This window comes from Panthera pardus, unplaced genomic scaffold (genome assembly GCF_024362965.1).
Source record: "Panthera pardus isolate Hobbes unplaced genomic scaffold, ASM2436296v1 HiC_scaffold_11, whole genome shotgun sequence".
Lineage (NCBI taxonomy): Eukaryota > Metazoa > Chordata > Mammalia > Carnivora > Felidae > Panthera > Panthera pardus.
The window spans coordinates 54,218,484-54,239,137 of NW_026526666.1; the positions used below are offsets into that span (position 1 = coordinate 54,218,484).

Below are 20,654 nucleotides of genomic sequence, written 5' to 3' on the forward strand. Positions count from 1 at the left end.
AATCGATCTTCTGCACGACATATCATAGTGAAACTGGCAAAATACAAGGATAAAGAGAAAATTCTGAAAGCAGCAAGGGATAAACGTGCCCTCACATATAAAGGGAGACCTATAAGACTCGTGACTGATCTCTCCTTTGAAACTTGGCAGGCCAGAAAGGCTTGGCACGATATCTACAGTGTGCTAAACAGAAAAAATATGCAGCCGAGAATCCTTTATCCAGCAAGTCTGTCATTTAGAATAGAAGGAGAGATAAAGGTCTTCCCAAACAAACAAAAACTGAAGGAATTTGTCACCACGAAACCAGCCCTACAAGAGATCCTAAGGGGGATCCTGTGAGACAAAGTACCAGAGACATCACTACAAGCATAAAACATACAGACATCACAATGACTCTAAACCCATATCTTTCTATAATAACACTGAATGTAAATGGATTAAATGCGCCAACTAAAAGACATAGGGTATCAGAATGGATAAAAAAACAAGACCCATCTATTGGCTGTCTACAAGAGACTCATTTTAGATCTGAGGACACCTTTAGATTGAGAGTGAGGGGATGGAGAACTATTTATCATGCTCCTGGAAGCCAAAAGAAAGCTGGAGTAGCCATACTTATATCAGACAAACTAGACTTTAAATTAAAGGCTGTAACAAGAGATGAAGAAGGGCATTATATAATAATCACAGGGTCTATCCACCAGGAAGAGCTAACTATTATAAATGTCTATGCGCCAAATACCCGAGCCCCCAGATATATAAAACAATTACTCATAAACATAAGCAACCTTATTGATAAGAATGTGGTCATTGCAGGGGACTTTAACACCCCACTTACAGAAATGGATAGATCATCTAGACACACAGTCAATAAAGAAACAAGGGCCCTGAATGATACATTGGATCAGATGGACTTGACAGATATATTTAGAACTCTGCATCCCAAAGCAACAGAATATACTTTCTTCTCGAGTGCACATGGAACATTCTCTAGGATAGATCATATACTGGGTCACAAAACAGCCCTTCATAAGTTTACAAGAATTGAAATTATACCATGCATACTTTCAGACCACAATGCTATGAAGCTTGAAATCAACCACAGGAAAAAGTCTGGAAAACCTCCAAAAGCATGGAGGTTAAAGAACACCCTACTAACGAATGAGTGGGTCAACCAGGCAATTAGAGAAGAAATTAAAACATATATGGAAACAAACGAAAATGAAAATACAACAATCCAAACGCTTTGGGATGCAGCGAAGGCAGTCCTGAGAGGAAAATACATTGCAATCCAGGCCTATCTCAAGAAACAAGAAAAATCCCAAATACAAAATCTAACAGCACACCTAAAGGAAATAGAAGCAGAACAGCAAAGGCAGCCTAAACCCAGCAGAAGAAGAGAAATCATAAAGATCAGAGCAGAAATAAACAATATAGAATCTAAAAAAACTGTAGAGCAGATCAACGAAACCAAGAGTTGGTTTTTTGAAAAAATAAACAAAATTGACAAACCTCTAGCCAGGCTTCTCAAAAAGAAAAGGGAGATGACCCAAATAGATAAAATCATGAATGAAAATGGAATGATGACAACCAATCCCTCAGAGATACAAACAATTATCAGGGAATACTATGAAAAATTATATGCCAGCAAATTGGACAACCTGGAAGAAATGGACAAATTTCTAAACACCCACACTCTTCCAAAACTCAATCAGGAGGAAATAGAAAGCTTGAACAGACCCATAACCAGCGAAGAAATTGAATCGGTTATCAAGAATCTCCCAACAAATAAGAGTCCAGGACCAGATGGCTTCCCAGGGGAGTTCTACCAGACATTTAAAGCAGAGATAATACCTATCCTTCTCAAGCTATTCCAAGAAATAGAAAGGGAAGGAAAACTTCCAGACTCATTCTATGAAGCCAGTATTACTTTGATTCCTAAACCAGACAGAGACCCAGTAAAAAAAGAGAACTACAGGCCAATATCCCTGATGAATATGGATGCAAAAATTCTTAATAAGATACTAGCAAATCGAATTCAACAGCATATAAAAAGAATTATTCACCATGATCAAGTGGGATTCATTCCTGGGATGCAGGGCTGGTTCAACATTCGCAAATCGATCAACGTGATACATCACATTAACAAAAAAAAAGAGAAGAACCATATGATCCTGTCAATCGATGCAGAAAAGGCCTTTGACAAAATCCAGCACCCTTTCTTAATAAAAACCCTTGAGAAAGTCGGGATAGAAGGAACATACTTAAAGATCATAAAGGCCATTTATGAAAAGCCCACAGCTAACATCATCCTCAACGGGGAAAAACTGAGAGCTTTTTCCCTGAGATCAGGAACACGACAGGGATGCCCACTGTCACCGCTGCTGTTTAATATAGTGCTGGAAGTTCTAGCATCAGCAATCAGACAACAAAAGGAAATCAAAGGCATCAAAATTGGCAAAGATGAAGTCAAGCTTTCGCTTTTTGCAGATGACATGATATTATACATGGAAAATCCGATAGACTCCACCAAAAGTCTGCTAGAACTGATACATGAATTCAGCAAAGTTGCAGGATACAAAATCAATGTGCAGAAATCAGTTGCATTCTTATACACTAACAATGAAGCAACAGAAAGACAAATGAAGAAACTGATCCCATTCACAATTGCACCAAGAAGCATAAAATACCTAGGAATAAATCTAACCAAAGATGTAAAAGATCTGTATGCTGAAAACTATAGAAAGCTTATGCAGGTAATTGAAGAAGATATAAAGAAATGGAAAGACATTCCCTGCTCATGGATTGGAAGAATAAACATTGTCAAAATGTCAATACTACCCAAAGCTATCTACACATTCAATGCAATCCCAATCAAAATTGCACCAGCATTCTTCTCGAAACTAGAACAAGCAATCCTAAAATTCATATGGAACCACAAAAGGCCCCGAATAGCCAAAGTAATTTTGAAGAAGAAGACCAAAGCAGGAGGCATCACAATCCCAGACTTTAGCCTCTACTACAAAGCTGTCATCATCAAGACAGCATGGTATTGGCATAAAAACAGACACATAGACCAATGGAATAGAATAGAAACCCCAGAACTAGACCCACAAACGTATGGCCAACTCATCTTTGACAAAGCAGGAAAGAACATCCAATGGAAAAAAGACAGTCTCTTTAACAAATGGTGCTGGGAGAACTGGACAGCAACATGCAGAAGGTTGAAACTAGACCACTTTCTCACACCATTCACAAAAATAAACTCAAAATGGATAAAGGACCTGAATGTGAGACAGGAAACCATCAAAACCTTAGAGGAGAAAGCAGGAAAAGACCTCTCTGACCTCAGCCGTAGCAATCTCTTACTCGGCACATCCCCAAAGGCAAGGGAATTAAAAGCAAAAGTGAATTACTGGGACCTTATGAAGATAAAAAGCTTCTGCACAGCAAAGGAAACAACCAACAAAACTAAAAGGCAACCAACGGAATGGGAAAAGATATTTGCAAATGACACATCGGACAAAGGGCTAGTATCCAAAATCTATAAAGAGCTCATCAAACTCCACACCCGAAAAACAAATAACCCAGTGAAGAAATGGGCAGAAAACATGAATAGACACTTCTCTAAAGAAGACATCCGGATGGCCAACAGGCACATGAAAAGATGTTCAACGTCGCTCCTTATCAGGGAAATACAAATCAAAACCACACTCAGATACCACCTCACGCCAGTCAGAGTGGCCAAAATGAAGAAATCAGGAGACTATAGATGCTGGAGAGGATGTGGAGAAACAGGAACCCTCTTGCACTGTTGGTGGGAATGCAAATTGGTGCAGCCGCTCTGGAAAGCAGTGTGGAGGTTCCTCAGAAAATTAAAAATAGACCTACCCTATGACCCAGCAATAGCACTGCTAGGAATTTATCCAAGGGATACAGGAGTACTGATGCATAGGGGCACCTGTACCCCAATGTTTATAGCGGCACTCTCAACAATAGCCAAATTATGGAAAGAGCCTAAATGTCCATCAACTGATGAATGGATAAAGAAATTGTGGTTTATATACACAATGGAATACTACGTGGCAATGAGAAAAAATGAAATATGGCCTTTTGTAGCAACATGGATGGAACTGGAGAGTGTGATGCTAAGTGAAATAAGCCATACAGAGAAAGACAGATACCATATGGTTTCACTCTTATGTGGATCCTGAGAAACATAACAGAAACCCATGGGGGAGGGGAAGGAAAAAAAAAAAAAAAAAAAAGAGGTTAGAGTGGGAGAGAGCCAAAGCATTAGAGACTGTTAAAAACTGAGAACAAACTGAGGGTTGATGGGGGGTGGGAGGGAGGGCAGGGTGGGAGGGAGGGCAGGGTGGGTGATGGGTATTGAGGAGGGCACCTTTTGGGATGAGCACTGGGTGTTGTATGGAAACCAATTTGACAGTAAATTTCATATATTAAAAAATAAAAAAAAAATAAAAATAAAAAAAATAAAAAAAAATAAATAAATAAAAAATAAATAAATAAATAAATAAATAACAAAAAAAAAGAAAAAAAATAAAAAAAATGTTTATTTACTTACTTATTTTGAGATGGAGAGAGAGAACCCAAGCAGGCTCTGCACTGTCAGCTCAGAACCCAAAGTGGGGCTCCATCTCACAAACCATGACCTGAGCCAAAATCAAGAGTTGGATGCTTAACTGAGCCACCCAGGCACTCCTACCACTTAACAAATTCTGTCTTTAGAGTTCCAAGAAGCAAATTTCTACAAGTTTTCTGTCTTTGTTTTTAGCCCCCAGGAGTTCATAAATATTGAGGTCTAGACTCTGAGCACCCCTCTACACAATTAAAAAGAACTTGTAATGATAAGATAGAGCACAGGGATAATCATTTATCAATTTTTCCATATTTCTGGACAGGAAAGTAAAACACCAGGCTATCTTGTCAAAACTATTGGACGCTGTAAGATCAAAAAACATGAAAAAAAAGGTCTGAAAATTATAAATAGTCATACGAATGTAAGGGATCTTATTCTTGTCCCTTTTTATAACCTCTCTTGGGAATTTCACCCTCTTCAAATTCACTTACGCAAAATGGCCATCATGTCTACCCCTTTAGTCCTGACCTCTGTCCTAGATCTCAGTTCCACAACCCAAATTGTCCACTAAATGGTCCTACCTGAAGACTAAGCAAGAACAGCAGTGTTGAATACGCTATTTTCAACTCACGGTATCCGTGTAGCTGGCCTCCACCCCAGCTGTCCAGTGGCATAGAAATCAATCTGGGGTATTGACACTAGTGCTGGACCTATTTGCCCTAAGATTCGTTCCTAGCCCTTCCTCTGTTCTGCTCAGGATCCATAAGAGAGGTGACTTCTGCAGGCTCAGTTCTCAGGCTTCCCATGTCAGGTAGCGTCGTGTAGAGCTCTCCTCATGGAAGGCACGGGCTGGTATTTTGGAAGTGGAGACAGAGAAAGGAAGTTGTTTCCCCTCACCTGCTTTCTGCCTAGGGTGATCAGTAGGAAGAGCTTCTCGTGGCTCCTGTGCCCACAAAATGGGCTTGCCATCATGCCAACCTCTACAGATGACCCTACTCTTGGCCTCTGGTAAAACCACTTCCTCTCTTTGTCCCTTGAGTCTAGGCAGAGCTGTGGCTTCTATCTGTTGCTGATCTTTTGAGTAGCATCATCAACTTTTAGCCTAGTCAAGATTATTCATAACATGTCATTTATTGTGTTTGTTGTACAATCTGGTCATTTCTTTTAGAAAGTCCTATGAGTGTACAAATGAACCTGTATTCAGAAGTCACATACGCACATGTGTCCTTATTTTCCCATCAGGCTTTAGAGTCTGCCAGTCAGGCATCAATGTCATCAGATCAGTGCTTTCAAAACACCCATGTGAAGACATCAGAAGGCTGTCTCCATCACCACATCACAATGCCTCCTGCTGTGATCCCATTGCTTAACTTCAAACAGAGGTACTCAGCTCACAGACAGCTACTTCCCCTTTACCCAGGAGGGCAGATACCACACCAGTTCATAATTTTGTGCTGGTGAGTGGGACGGGGATGGGGGGGGGGGTGGTCCCACATGAGAATTCTCTGTAAAATCTTTCTCATGGACTGATCCCACTATATAATGTCATGCTTAGAATGGGCAACATGCAAGCACAACAATAGATTAAAGAGGACTATTAACACCTCAGAGCAGAGAAAAAGAACCCAAGGGTAAATTGCATGAAATTCAGAACTTTAAGAGGTCTTAACTATAATAAAGTAATGAGCAAATTGAGTGACAATCTGTCATAAAGTTTAGAGTTAGAAGGACTCTTAGATGACATTGAACTCAAGCTCTTCAGTTTGCAAAGAAAAAAAACTGAGGCCCCCCCAAAAGGTAAGCAGTATGTCCAGGGTCACTGGCTAGTGAATGACACAGAAAGGACTAGAACCCAGATAGGTACTTTTTCTCTAGACCCTAGTTTCTCAACATATGTGGACCAGCAGAACCAGCACCTACCGGGAAAGTGTTAGAAATGCAGAATGTCAGGCCTCACCCCAGACCTATACCTTTAGAATCTGCATTTTAACAACATCCCCATGTGATTTATATACACATTGTAATTTGATTCTGACTGGCAGGCCCTGGAGGCTGATGGGAAAATAGGGACCACTTGTTTACATGTGTGATTTGTGAATACAGGTTCACTACTGATTTGTACACTCAGAGCTTTCTAAGAGAAATGAATCACACTCTGATTCCTCTGGGGCCTTCTGTTCACCCACAGCCAGAGTTGAGGCAGAGATTTTTCTCCATTTCTTGAAAAGTACTTGCTCTGTAATTTACAGCAGGAGCTAATATTAAAACTCATAAACACAGGAAGGGGATGGGTAAATGATATAGAATGAGGACTTTTAGATTGGTTTTGCTCCCTGGTACTCACTTACATGATTTGAAAAAAGCTTCTAAAAACCAGAGACCTAGAACACAGAAGGCACTTGATGAAAATATGTTGAATCAGGGGCACCTGGGTGGCTCAGTTTGTTAAGCGTCCATCTCAGTTGGTTTCGGCTCAGGTCATGATCTCACAGTTTGTGGGTTTGTGGGTTCGAATCCCGTGTCAAGCCCCAAGCCCTGTTTGGGATTCTCTCTCTCTCTCTCAAAATAAATAAACAAACATTTAAAAAAATGAGTTGAGTAAATGAATAAAACCTTGTCATATGTAGAGAAAACATTTCAGGACACAGACTCTCAGTGTCCAATTTAACACAATTTGCACAGCATCTGCTATGTGCTAGGTGCTGGGCGAGGTGTGGAGATGCATTCAGGACTAACGCCTAGACTGAGAAGGCTCATGGCCTGGTAGACACACTTTCAGAATGTGTGTTCCTAGAAAGCGAGGACTTATCTTTCCTCTTCTCTCTTTAAATGTGCCCTTGCACACAAAGATACACTTTGCCAATATTCACAAGTATCGTTTTAACTGGAAGCTTTCCACACCCCATTCATACAGTGGAAATTGTTGAGTGATGGGGGTGGATTGGGATATGAGAGTTTGGCTTCTCAACCTTCTGTACTTTTGGATCTATCCCCCACTGGGATTGGGAAATCCTTCTTATCTAATCTTTCCACATTCCCTCCATCTGCCCCTTCTCTGCAGAGCGCTGAGTCTCAGGCAGTTTGAGGAAGAGACGGAGGTCAGTTACTTCACTGAAGTGATGGCCCTCTGTGTCCTGGGCCAGCTGCTGAGTGACTTCCTGGTTTCCCCTCCACAAGGCACCTCTGTCCTTGGACTGCCCGAGTAGCTGCGTTGAAAGTTATCCTTGAGTTTATCTTGAGTTGAAAATTACATTATCGCTTCCTGGTCTGGGCCAGTGCCCTGTAACACTTCTTCACTATGGCTGAGACTTGGAAGCAGATAAGAGAAGGAAAGAATTCATCAAAAGCTGGTCACTTTGTCTTTCTGCAAAAAGGGACTTTAGCCAAAGGTCAATAAAAGAAAAAAGGAAATAAAGGCTTCGAGGTCTCTTGTTGGGGTTCACAGCAGGGAATGTTGTCTAGAAGGGCTCTGCCTAGAAAGAAGGCATAGCTTCTTAGCTCAAACAGCAATGATGGGTCAATTATACTTCAATTAAAAAAACAGTAACAATAAGGATGATGATGTCAGTCAATATATATTATTAAGCTCCTAATATGTGCCAGGCACAGTGCTAGCTACTACTTTACATGCATTATCTTATTATTTCATTTATTCTTTGCAACAGCCCTATGAGATAGATACCCTTTTTTTTTTATCATGCCTCCCTCTTTAAAAAATGTTTATTTATTTATTATGAGAGAGAGAGAGAGAGAGCAAGCACAGGAACAGGGGAATGGGAGAGGGGAGAGAATCCCAAGCAGGCTCCACGAGGTTAGCATAGAGCCCGACACTGGGATCAGTCTCATGGATCTGTGAGATCATGACCTGAGCTGAAATCGAGAGTCAGATGCTTAACTGACTGAGTCACCCAGGAGTCCCTATACCATGCCCCTTTTATAGGCTGATTCTGCAGGATGTCTCAAAGGATGAAAGGAAAGAAAGAAATACAACTTAAATTCATTGAACTTTATATACTAGGCCCCATATGTGAAACAGTAGAATCAGTCAGTCAATAAATATCTCATTCACTTGAGGAATACTAAACTGAATTCTACTAGGTGTCATGTGCTCCATGTTCATTGCTCATTACTGCTAATGACTATATTATGAGATGGAAACTGTAATCACCATCTCATAGATGCACTGTTTTCCAGATAAGCTGTACCACTGCACTTGCTGGTGCTGGGGAAGGCTCATTTTTTTGGCCCCAGCATACTGGGTAAGTAGCTTGAGGGCAAAGTGCAGTCTTCGTAGTTTCTACAGAAGATGGCTGAGAGCCTGGCACTTTATAGGTAATTAATAAATAATTGTTAAACTGAATCAATGCTTAGTGTTTGTTGGATTGGATCCGTTTGCCTGTCAAAAAGCTCAAGTTATATATAAGGAGAAGACCTAAAGCAACCATGAAAAATATAAAAAAATATGATATTGGTGTTCCTCAGGCCTCACTCAATTTAAGGAGCTTGTAATATTAAAATTGAAGAAATTAGATATGAACTAGGTCCAACTAAAGCCATTTAGTGTTTGTGGAACATTTTTGATAATATGGGGATCAAAACATCTTCCCTGGAGAGCTGTTCTGGAACAGAGAGGTAATGTTTGCAAAGAATCCCAGGACATTGTCTTGTTTTGAGGAAAAGGGTCAACAAAGGGAGGCTGGCATGTGGAGCAGTGTCCTTGGGCCTCAGAGGCCTCCCAAGACAGCACCCACCCAGTACTGTCCTTAGACATGGATGAGAGACAAGCAGGCAATATGGAATGGTTTCTAAAAGCAATGAGAACACCGGCAAAAAGTTGTGAAAATCAACATTTTAAGAACTTTGAAAATTAGCCAAAGGCTTGCCACAAGGGGGAAAAGGCTAAGATTTGGTAAGAACAGAGTTTTGTGGATTTTTAACTTGCTCTCTTCTCATCTCCCTCTCCTGAGTTCTGTGGTAACCTTGAAAACCAGCAGCTCCCACCACCACAGCAGCTGTGAAAACCAACAGCCTAACAGTCAGTGGAGGAGGCAGAGGGGGTTGGAATGCCTCAAAAGCCCATCTCCAGAGAACTGGCACTATTTGAGCAGTCTAGCAGCATGCTGAAAAAGTTCTATTTACAGGGCTTGTCTTTATTTGACTAGATTTAGAACCTCTCAGTAGGAAAAGCCCTAGCTTCAGGACATTTGTTGAAAAAGACTCATAGTTGCCTGGGGTAGCAACACAAGTTGGGAAAAACAAGAGCCTGGCCAAAAAACTCAAAAGCTCAAAGGGGAGATTTAAGGAGTAAGATGTTCCTAGGGGGCTCTGAAAATCTCTGACATATTTCTGGGGAGACAGAAGGATGTGTTTATGTGAGGGGCTTGTGCGTGCCGAGGAAAGCCTTACTGTCTCACCTCTGGCAGGAAATGGAAGCAAAGGCAGTGTTGAAAACTACTGGAGTGCTGAAGGCATGGCCTCAAACACACCCAGAGCCCCTCGGCAAAGGGTGGGAGAGTTACTGGTTTAAGAAAATCTCTGTCCTCCTTTGACAGTAAGCCAATTGAGCAAAGACTTCGGTAGCCACAGATGATAGGGAAGATAGACTAAATAGAATTATTCCAGGGAAGTCACTAAACAAACAATAGCAACAACAGCACACGCCAACATCAGAGGAAAGGTGATCTAATTTGAGTTGCCGTCTTACTTTAAATGTCCAGTTTTCACATAAAAGACCCCAAAAGCCAAAGTAATCTTGATAAAGAAAAACAAAACTGGAGGTGCCACAATTCTAGATTTCAAAATATACTACAAACAGTATGGTACCGGCACAAAAATAGACATACAGATCAACAGAACAGAACAGAGAGCCCAAAACTAAACCTACATTTACATGATCAATTCATCTATGACAAAGGAGGCAAGAATATATGATAGGGAAAAGACAGTCTCTTCAATGGTGCTGGAATGGTGCTGGAAAAATGGGACAGCTACATGTAAAAGAATGAAACTGGACCCTATCTTACACCATACATAAAAATAAACTCAAACCAGATTAAAGACCTAAATATGAGACCTGAAACCATAAAAATTCTAGAAGAGAACACAGGCAGGAATTTCTTTGACACTGGCTATAGCAACATTTTTCTAGACATGCCTCCTCAGGCAAGAGAAACAAAAGCAAAGATAAACTATTGGGACTACATCGAAATAAAACTTTTGCATAGTGAAGTCAACAAAATAAAAGACAACCTATGGAATGGGAGAAGATATATGCAAATGACATATCCTATTAGGGGTTAATATCCAAAATATATAAAGATCTTAGACAACACAAAAAGACCCCCACAAATAGTCTAGTTTTTAAAAATGGTGGGAGGTGACCTGGGTGGCTTAGTCAGCTAAGTGTCCAGTTCTTGATTTTGGCTCAGGTCATGATCTCACGGTCATGAGATGGAGCCTGGATTGGGCTCCACAATGACAGCACAGAGCCTGCTTGGGATTCTCTCTCTGTCCCTCCCCCGCTCACACTATCTCAAAATAAATAAATGAACATTTTTAAAAAATGGGAAGGAGGCCATTTTTCTAAAGAAGACAAACATGACCAAGGGACACATGGAAAGATGCTTAACATCACTTATCATCAGGGAAATGCAAATCAACACCACAAGGAGATATCACCTCACACCCGTTAAAATGGCTAAAATCAAAAAGACAAGAAATAACAAGTGTCGGTGAGGATGTGGAGAAAAAGGAACCCTTGTACACTGCTGATGAGAATATTAAGTTGGTGTAGCCACTGTAGAAAATGGTATAGAGGTTCTTCAAAAACTTAAAAATATAAGTACAATATGATCCAGTAATTCCACTACTGGATATTTACCCAAAGAAAACAAAAACACTAATTCTAAAAGATACATGCACCTCTATGTTTCCTGTAGCATTATTTACAATAGTCAAGATACAGAAGCAATCTAAGTGCTCACTGATAGACAAAGGGATAAGGAAAAAGTGGTATATATATATGTGTGTGTGTGTATGTATATATATGTGTGTGTATATATATATATATATATACAAAGATATATATGTATGCATATATTTTTTTATGTGTGTGTGTGTCTCTCTCTCTGCCCCTCCTCCACTCATGCTGTCTCTCTCTCTCAAAAATAAATAAACATTAAAAAAATAAAACAAATAAAAAAATCAATGTAACAGATCACATTGATATAATAAAGTTTTAAAAAAAGACAGGATCATCTCAATAGACATAGAAAAAGCATCTGGCAAAATCAAACACACTCTCATAATAAAAAAAATCACACAACTTGAGGCACCTGGGTGACTCAGTCAGTTAAGTGTCTGACTTTGGCTCAGGTCATGATCTCATAGACGTGGGTTCAAGCCCCACATCAGGCTCCGTGCTGACAGCTAGGAGCCTGGAGCCTGCTTCCGGTTCTGTGCCTTTCTCTCTGTATCTCCCCTGCTCGCATTTTGTCTGTCTGTATGTCTCTCTCTTTTAAAAATAAATAAACATTAAAAAAAAATTTTTTTTAAGAACACCACAAAATAAGAATAAAAGAATAAAGGAAATGTGGTTTATATATACAATGGAATACTACTTGGCAATGAGAAAGAATGAAATCTGGCCATTTGTAGCAATGTGGATGGAACTGGAGGGTATTATGCTAAGTGAAATAAGTCAGGCAGAGAAAGACAGATACCATATGTTTTCACTCATATGTGGATCTTGAGAAACTTAACAGAAGACCATGGGGGAGGGAAGGGGGGAAAAAAAAGTTACAGAGAGGGAGGGAGGCAAACCATAAGAGACTCTTAAATACTGAGAACAAACTGAGGGTTGATGGGGGTCGGGGAGAGGGGAAAGTGGGTGATGGGCATTGAGGAGGGCACCTGTTGGGATGAGCATTGGGTGTTGTATGGAAACCAATTTGACAATAAATTATGTTTAATATAAAAAAAGAATAAAAGAAAATGTCCTCAATCTGATAAACACATTTACAAAAAACCCACAGTTAGCATCATAAAAGCTTTCCTCTTAGAATAAAGAAAAAGACCAGAATGTCCATTCTTGCCACTTCTATTTAACATTGCACTGAAGTTTCTAGCTACAGTAATTAGGCAGGAAAAATAAAAATGAAAATCATATAGATTGAAAAGGAAAAATTGAAACAATATCTATTTGCAGATGATATGATCTTGTACATAGAAAATCATAAGGAATCCACAAAAAAACTATTAGGGCAAATAAATGAGCTCGGTATGGGTGCAAAATACAAGATCAATTTACAAAAATCAGTTTTATCTCTATAGAGTTGCAACCAAGAATCTGAAAGCAAAATTAAAAAAAAAAAACAAATTCCATTTCTAATAGCATGAGAAATAATAAAATATTTAGAAATAAATTCAACAGAAGAGGAGCAAGTCTTGAATATTAATATGTACAAAACATCAGTGAAAGAAATTTAACATATGGAAAGAGCCTGAACTCATGGATTGGAAGATTTAATGTTGTTCAGATGGCAATACTACCCAAATTAATCTACAGATTCATTGCAATCCTTATCAAAACTCTAGCTGGCTTTTAGGCAGAAATTGACAGGCTAACTCTAAAATTCACACGAAAATGCAATAGGCCCCAGAATAGCTCCCCCAAAAAATCTTGAAAAAGGAGGTCAAGGATAATGTTGCGGAATGTGATGGTCAGATTTATGTGTCAAGTTGGCATAGAAAAGATGAAGTACTGATGTATGCTGTAACATGAATAAATCCCGAAAACATGCTAAGTGAGGGAAGCCAGACACAAAAGGACAAACAGTATATGACTCTACTTACATGAAATATCTAGAATAGGCAAACTCATAGAGACATAAAGTAGATTGGAGATTATCAGGGGATGAGAGGAGTTTCTTTATGAGATAATGAGAATGTTCTGAAACAAGATAGTGGTGAAGGTTATACAAACTCTGTGAATATACTAAAAATGCTAAGTTTTATACTATAAAATGGCTAATTTGATGGTATGTGAACTATATTTCAGTAAAACTGTTTTGTTTTTGTTTCTTTTTAAAGAAGGGCCCCTTCCCTGGACCTACTGAAAAATAAGTTTAATATACACATGGGGTCCTCTGCCTCTTGGGATCTGGCACTCGGGGCTGCCATAATGTAACCAAACCTTAAACATCCACCCCTGTGACTAACACTGTTCTGCCCCAGGGATCATTTCTCTACATCCCTTGCCCTAGGTTCTTAGAACAGAAGGCAACCGTGATTGTATACTGTGAAAGTCTGTGTGTTGAGTCACTACCGATGGAGATGGGCACTGCTTGGAGCACAGGAAGGACTGCAGTGGCAAAATTACTTCAGGAAGAGAAAAAGATTAATCAACATGTCAAACTCTTCCTCAGTGGATTCTTGCACAAGAAACTATCATTCTCAATATTACCAAGCATCCATTTTCCTATTTTTCTTTATATTCTGAAAGTTCTTACAAATTAGGATAATATTTGCAAGATTATAGTCTCATGGCTGGGAATAATTTCACAATATTAAGTGTTACGAGTAGAACTGTGTTCCCTCAAAATTCATATGTTGAAGTCCTAATCCCCAGGACCTTAAAATGTGACCTTATTTGGAAATAGGGTCTTTACAGGGGTAATTAAGTTAAAATGAGGTCATTAGAGTGGGTCACAAATGGTGTCATTATAAAAAGGGGAAACTTGGGGACACCTGGCTGGGTCAGTCAGTAGGGCATGTAACTCTTGACCTCAGGATTGTGAGTTCGAGCTCCACGTTGGGTATAGAGATTACTTAAAAATAAAATCTTTAAAAAAAGGTGGGACACACACACCTTTGTGTGGGTGCGCACAGAGGGAGAATGCCATGTAAATATCATGGCAGAAATTGAGATGATGCATTGACAAGCCAAAGAATTATGGTAGGTCACCAGAAGAAGACAGAAATCTTTCTTCACAGCCTTCAGAACAAATTAACCTTGCCAACATCTTGATTTAGAACTTCTAAGCTCTAGAACTGTAAGACAATAAATTTCTGTTGTTTAAGCCAATTCAGTATTCTTTGTTACAGCAGCTGTAGAAAACTAACACATTAAACAATTTATATTGTTCTTAGATTTGTGCATATATAGGATAACATGAAGCGTGGTGCTGATTTACAGATGAAATTACATACTGTACAATAATACGATATAATATTTTGTAATATCATGTGATTACTTATCATATGACACCATATGTAATATATATGATAATATATAACAACCTATACAATATATATAATAGGTTAATGATTACATTATATTATTATAATGTTTCATTACATATTGTGCAATATCATGTGATTCTTTATCATATGGTCCCATTACTATGTTTGAATATGCTATATAAAGTTCTTAGTTCATTTGCTATAATTCTTAGCAAATTGAACTATTGCTTTAGGAATTTAATTGATAATTACAGCTGCTACTGGCTCAGGGAGTACAATTTCTTCAAATTAAAATTAGTTTTAAAAAACTGAATATTACAATAACTGAAGAAAGTTTTTGTCTAACTTGGCATTGTTGTCAAAAGAATGCATGCTAAAATCTCGTGTAAAAGTCTGCGTAAAATGACAAAAGCAGTCATTTTGCTGAAATGAAGGCAATAAAAAAATAATGGAACTAATATATAACAATCTATGAATCATATATAATATCTCTGGCCACGAACAAAACACCCAGAGCAGCATAATAATGATTAACGTAGTCATTTTTGATAGTTCTTGGCTTGTAGTCATACACAAACCATAACTTTATAAGTATTTTTTGATTTTGTCATTATGAAGGTATATTTGTCAATGTGGGAGGACAGAACATATTTCATTTAACAGTTTGCTAGCTTGATTTATAACTTCTAAATATTTAGACGTGTGGTATGTGGGCCTCCACTTGTACTCATGCCCTGGGCCCTATAATTGTTAGGGGTGGGCCAGGACCCAGCAATGACAGAAGAAATAAAGCCTGAAGCTAAGAACAGAAGCCAAACTAACGTCTCAGGCTTGCTCCTACTACATAGTAAAATGCCATTCCATAAGCTTCGTGTGGAAATCTGATGCAGTCCCTAGAAGGAGTGACAAGTGTCTCACCACCTTTGCCTTCCTAGACCATTATCTCAAGGACCCTCCAAGTCCTCCATTGGAGATTGTGTAGCTTTGTGGTCTCAAATGGCACTTGGCTCTCACCAGGATTCATTCACCCAAAACATTTCACTATGTTGTGGACTTGTATTGTACTTTGCAGTCACTCTACTGCACCACCTTCAAGTAAACAGAGCAATGTTTCAGCTACATTTCACTCCTACCTTGGAAAAAGTATTGTGCAGTTTGACAAAAGACTTTCAGAGCAACCCTCAAAGCTGTGAAAGTCACCATGGCTATCATTTTGTTACATTCTACCTGACCTCTTGTAGTGAGATCTGCCTGCTTGTTGGGGGCTATGAGGATAGGGAAGGAAGCTAGCATTCTATCTCGGTTACAGAAGAACTCTTAGAAATAGGGTTCAGTGGTGGCAGCAGTGAAAAGAGAAAAAAAGTAGGATATGTCACCAGTTTCTAACAGAAAGAGAAAAAAGTCCATCAAAACGCCAACTGGCAATGTCAAAACAAGTATGTAGACTGTCCTGCAAAAGGCCCCATGGGATTTCCAACTTCGATTGTATTTTACTGTAGCTCCCTCCAAGCTAACATGGCAACTGTACATTTCATGCTCCTGCTACTAATCTGATGGATAATCAGACAGCTAACATGAAACAGGGGGGCCTGACATCAAAGGATACTTTTAGCTGTGGCTGAGCATCGTTAAGGACATCAATATCTTCTCCATAGATATCAGCTCGTGAAAGCGGTACACTATCTTTGTATAAAATTGAAAACCATGAGAGACTCAGACTGGGCTCATCAGAAAGATGGTAACAAAGGCAGGATGAAAACTTCAAGAAGTAAGGACATATACATGTTTAAAAATAATTTTGATAATAAAAAAGTAATTCTCTGATGCAAATACAACAGGTAGGACGTCAATTGCTCAGTGCTTCATAGTAAAGGCAGATTAGTGAACTGCATTCATCAAACTTGGATGCAGATTATCTGCCACATTTGAAGCACAGATTAATAGGAACAAATAAGGCACCAGGGTGGGAAGCATTTTTACAGCAAGTAACAAAAGTTTTAATCTCAGTTGAAATAAGACTTCAAAAGGATTCCACATATCAACCAATAGTGAGATTTAAAAAAAAAAAAAAGATAAACTTCGAGAATGAAAAGCAGAGCAACCAAAACTTCAGACCTGTTTTAAGATCAATCAATATTTTCTACCTAGACGAGTAGAATGCAATTAGCACTTGGGTGATTTTAAAGGCTCTTTTACAGTTGCCTTTAATTGGCTGATGAAATAACAGAACAGTGTGGCTGAGGGCCAATGTTTATTTTTACCCATTACCTGTTTTATTAATGGGATTGTGGGCCACTGGGCCTCCAGGCACACACAAATATATTAAAATATCCCACACTGTAATTAAGTGGCACAGAGGGGATTAGAGCAAATTAAGTGGCTGTTATATTTGCTGTGGGTGTAGTCTAGGTCAGACATTCTGATGCTCTCGTGGTAGAGCCCCAATAAATTTTACTTCGGAAGCGTATCTTCGGAAGAAGATATTTTCTTGCAGAGCAAGGGTTTTTAATAAATGGCTCTCTCCACCTAAATAAAAATATAAAGAAAAATGCCCCAAGTGGATGCTCCTACAGTGAAAGAATAGAACACCATAGCCAGGGGAAAGAGCAAGCACATCAAGAATAGCATCAGTTTAAGAAGTGAGATCTTTAGATTCCAGTAACAAAGGACCCAAAATGAATCGAATTTGTGTGTAACTCTCAAACCCGGCACAGGGCTTTCTTCCCCTATGTGAGTCAGAACTTCTGTCTCTGGGTTCTTTTAAGGCAATAAAAATAAGGTGATCACCCAACTGTTGGCCTGTTGGATAACTAGAGCATCAGGAATGCAACACTCTCAGATACACAGAAGAGAGCCTTTCAGGCTAAAAACCTAAGCCAGCACGGTATTGTTTTTTGTTTGATGTGACCAAATCCACTGTGGCAACTAAATGTTAGATTAATTTTAAAGTAGAAAATGTAAGCAGATATTTGCTTTCATCAACATGTTCACAACCAACATGACCACACTTGAGGTTACTGCCGGTGCTGGTCTCTTGTGAATCTTCATATCAGAGAAAAAGCAAAATGGAATGAGGGTAGGGCAAAATGGAATGAAATCTGGAACAGTGTTTTGGCCCAAGAAGAGGACAACTTTGCCTTTGCCCTAAAAACCTTTGGAGAAACACTTCGAAGTGACAAGAAGGGAGATAAATGTACTTACGAGGATCCCGGACTTGCAGTGGGAGGGGGGCCTGGAGAAAGGAAAGGAAAGCAAAAAAAAAAAAAAAACAAACAAAAAAAAACAGTCAGTCTAGGTTATTGGAGGGTAAGTGTGGGTACAGTCAAACCATTCCAGATTGAAGTTCTCAACCACCCTGAGGTGATATTTATTTTTCTGGGATTTATTATTTTGCTTCAGTTCCCCACAACCACTCGAAGAAAAAAAAACATACCAGTGAGAACCTGTCTATACCCCACACAGTTCAGGGCCTGGAAAATGCTAAGACAAGTGTTAACAAATGAGTCACCAGAGTAGGCATCCTCACGCTGCATAGGGAGTCTGCAGGGGGAGGCTGAGTGGTTATAGGATCACACGGATTGGGACAGCAGGAGTCTTTGATGGCATCTTGACAGAGAAAGGGCATACATGTGTCGAACTTCCCATCTTCTCTCCCACTGGCATGGTGGTTTAGAGCAGGGCTCTGGGATCAGACAGATCGGGACTCCACTCCTGCTCTACTATTTACCAGCTGGGCAACCATGCACATGCTACTTAACTACTGGGTCTTGGCCTACTTACTTGTAAAATGGATGCATCTGTACCAGCTTTCGGGTTGCCAGGCACATAGGACATTCTCAGTGTGTTCCCGTTCCCTCCCTCCTCACCCTCTGGGAGAATGATGGCCAAAGGCCATCCCCAGCAGGAGGTGGCTTACCAAACTTGACGAACAAGACTCCCGTGGTAGAAACCACCTTCTTGCCATTTGTTGCCACGCACTGGAAGTAGCCTGTATCTGTGGTGTCAAGATTTCTAATCCTCAGTCTAGAGCCATAGTTGGTTGCCCGAAATGAGATCCTCCGGGGCTCCTGGACCACAGGTGCATCATTTTTGAACCAGCGGATGGTAGGAGGTGGATTGCCAGAGACTTTGCAGTGCAGTTCAGCTGTCTGCCCCAGGGACGTGGTGATGTTATTCATCGGTTCATCAAGGGTCAGGTAAGAATCTGTGAGCACAGGGTGAAGGAGGCAGATGAGAGGGGCAGACAGCTAACGAGCATCTCCAGGCAACCCCAATCCACTCCAATGTGCCCCAGCACCAGAGAGAAACTGAACAGGAGAGGCATAGTGGAGACAGACAAGGCATGAAATTTTACATTTACTGAGACCCCACGACTGCTAAACAATCATCCGCGGAGTCTGCTGCTTACAAGGAAATGTGACACTAACCATCGCTTAAAACCCAAAGTTTTCAAATGATTATATAGTAACTCATGGATAAGTAAATGTACTTTCTAAGCCAAGACAGAATGAGATTTTGTGTTTCAAAGTATAGAAATATACATGTGCCTTGTTACAGACTCAAACAGTACAGTGAAGAAGAAAAAGCAGCAAAATTCACCTCTAATTTCTCTGCTCCCAAATAACATCATTCTTAACATTCTGGCCAAGATTCTTTCAGTTTATCTACTTTTGATAAGAAAGCATGAAAAACTGGAAAAGCAGGAGCACATATTTACATCCACAGGACACAAGATCAAGAAGGATGCTGAATCTTCTTGCCAGTGATGATATAAGCGTTACAAAGGCCAGCCAGGTCACTGGCAGACGAAGTAATGAGGCAATGAGTATTTCCATAATGTTACTCATATCAACCATTAACATGTTACAATATACAATTCTATAGATTCAACTTCTAATTGAGACATAATTTACATTTTAGGAAATGTACCAATCTAAATGTATACATTTCCATAAGTATTGACAAATGCATATATCCATGTAACCAATACCCTTACCAAGAGAGAGAGCATCATGAACATCCCAGAAAGTACCTCTAGGATCCTTTGTAGTCAATCCTTGCTTCCACCTGCACCCTTGCCTCCATTCTAGGCAACTGCAGCTCTGATTTCTATCATCATAATTTTGTCTGTTCTACAATTTCATACAAATAGAATCATACTGTACGTACACTTTGTGTTTGGCTTCTTAGAGATTTATTACGTGAAACATTTTAAAAATGAAATAAATTTTATTTAAGCATATTCCTCAATACTACATTTTAAACCTCACATTGATATTACTTGCAGAATCCAGTTGCAGAGAAAATAATTTGTTACTTAAAAATTAAGTTCAATATATATATTTTTTTAATTGGTCGCTTATTCATATATAAGGACTTTTCTTTGGCTTCGTTTTCCCAGACCAGCCATTCTTGGGTAGGTCTCCCCTGCCATACCCTCGCATTGTCCCCTGTAATTCCCTGAACCCCAACCTGGGATGGCTTATTAAACAGCTGTCCTCTCTGCAGGACTATAAACCCACAAGGGCAAGCATCTAGAATGTTCTTTTTTAATGTTTTTAAATTTATTTTTAGAGGAGAGAGAGAGAGAGAGACAGAGCATGGGTGGGGGAGGAGCAGAGAGAGAGGGAGACACAGAATTCAAAGCAGGCTCCAGGCTCTATGCTGTCAGCACAGAGCCCGATGCGGGGCTCAAACTCACAAACAGCGAGATCATGACCTGAGCTGAAGTCTGCCACTCAACCAACTGAGCCACCCAGGTGCCCCTAGAATGTTTTGGTCATCACTACATCTTCAGTGTATCCTACTGTCT

General features: G+C 39.6%; 1 protein-coding gene across 2 annotated transcripts in view; it reads right to left on the reverse strand.

Annotated features, from left to right (window-relative positions):
• ROR1 (receptor tyrosine kinase like orphan receptor 1) overlaps positions 1-20,654 on the reverse strand; it is a 402,963-nt gene that overhangs the window by 114,495 nt on the left and 267,814 nt on the right. For both annotated transcript variants that reach the window (XM_019449026.2, XM_053894422.1), the window contains exons 3-4: positions 18,759-19,046; positions 18,044-18,074 (exon numbers count right to left, since the gene is read on the reverse strand). In XM_019449026.2, the coding sequence (XP_019304571.2) occupies positions 18,044-18,074; positions 18,759-19,046 (319 nt within the window). The remainder of the gene's footprint in view (positions 1-18,043; positions 18,075-18,758; positions 19,047-20,654) is intronic.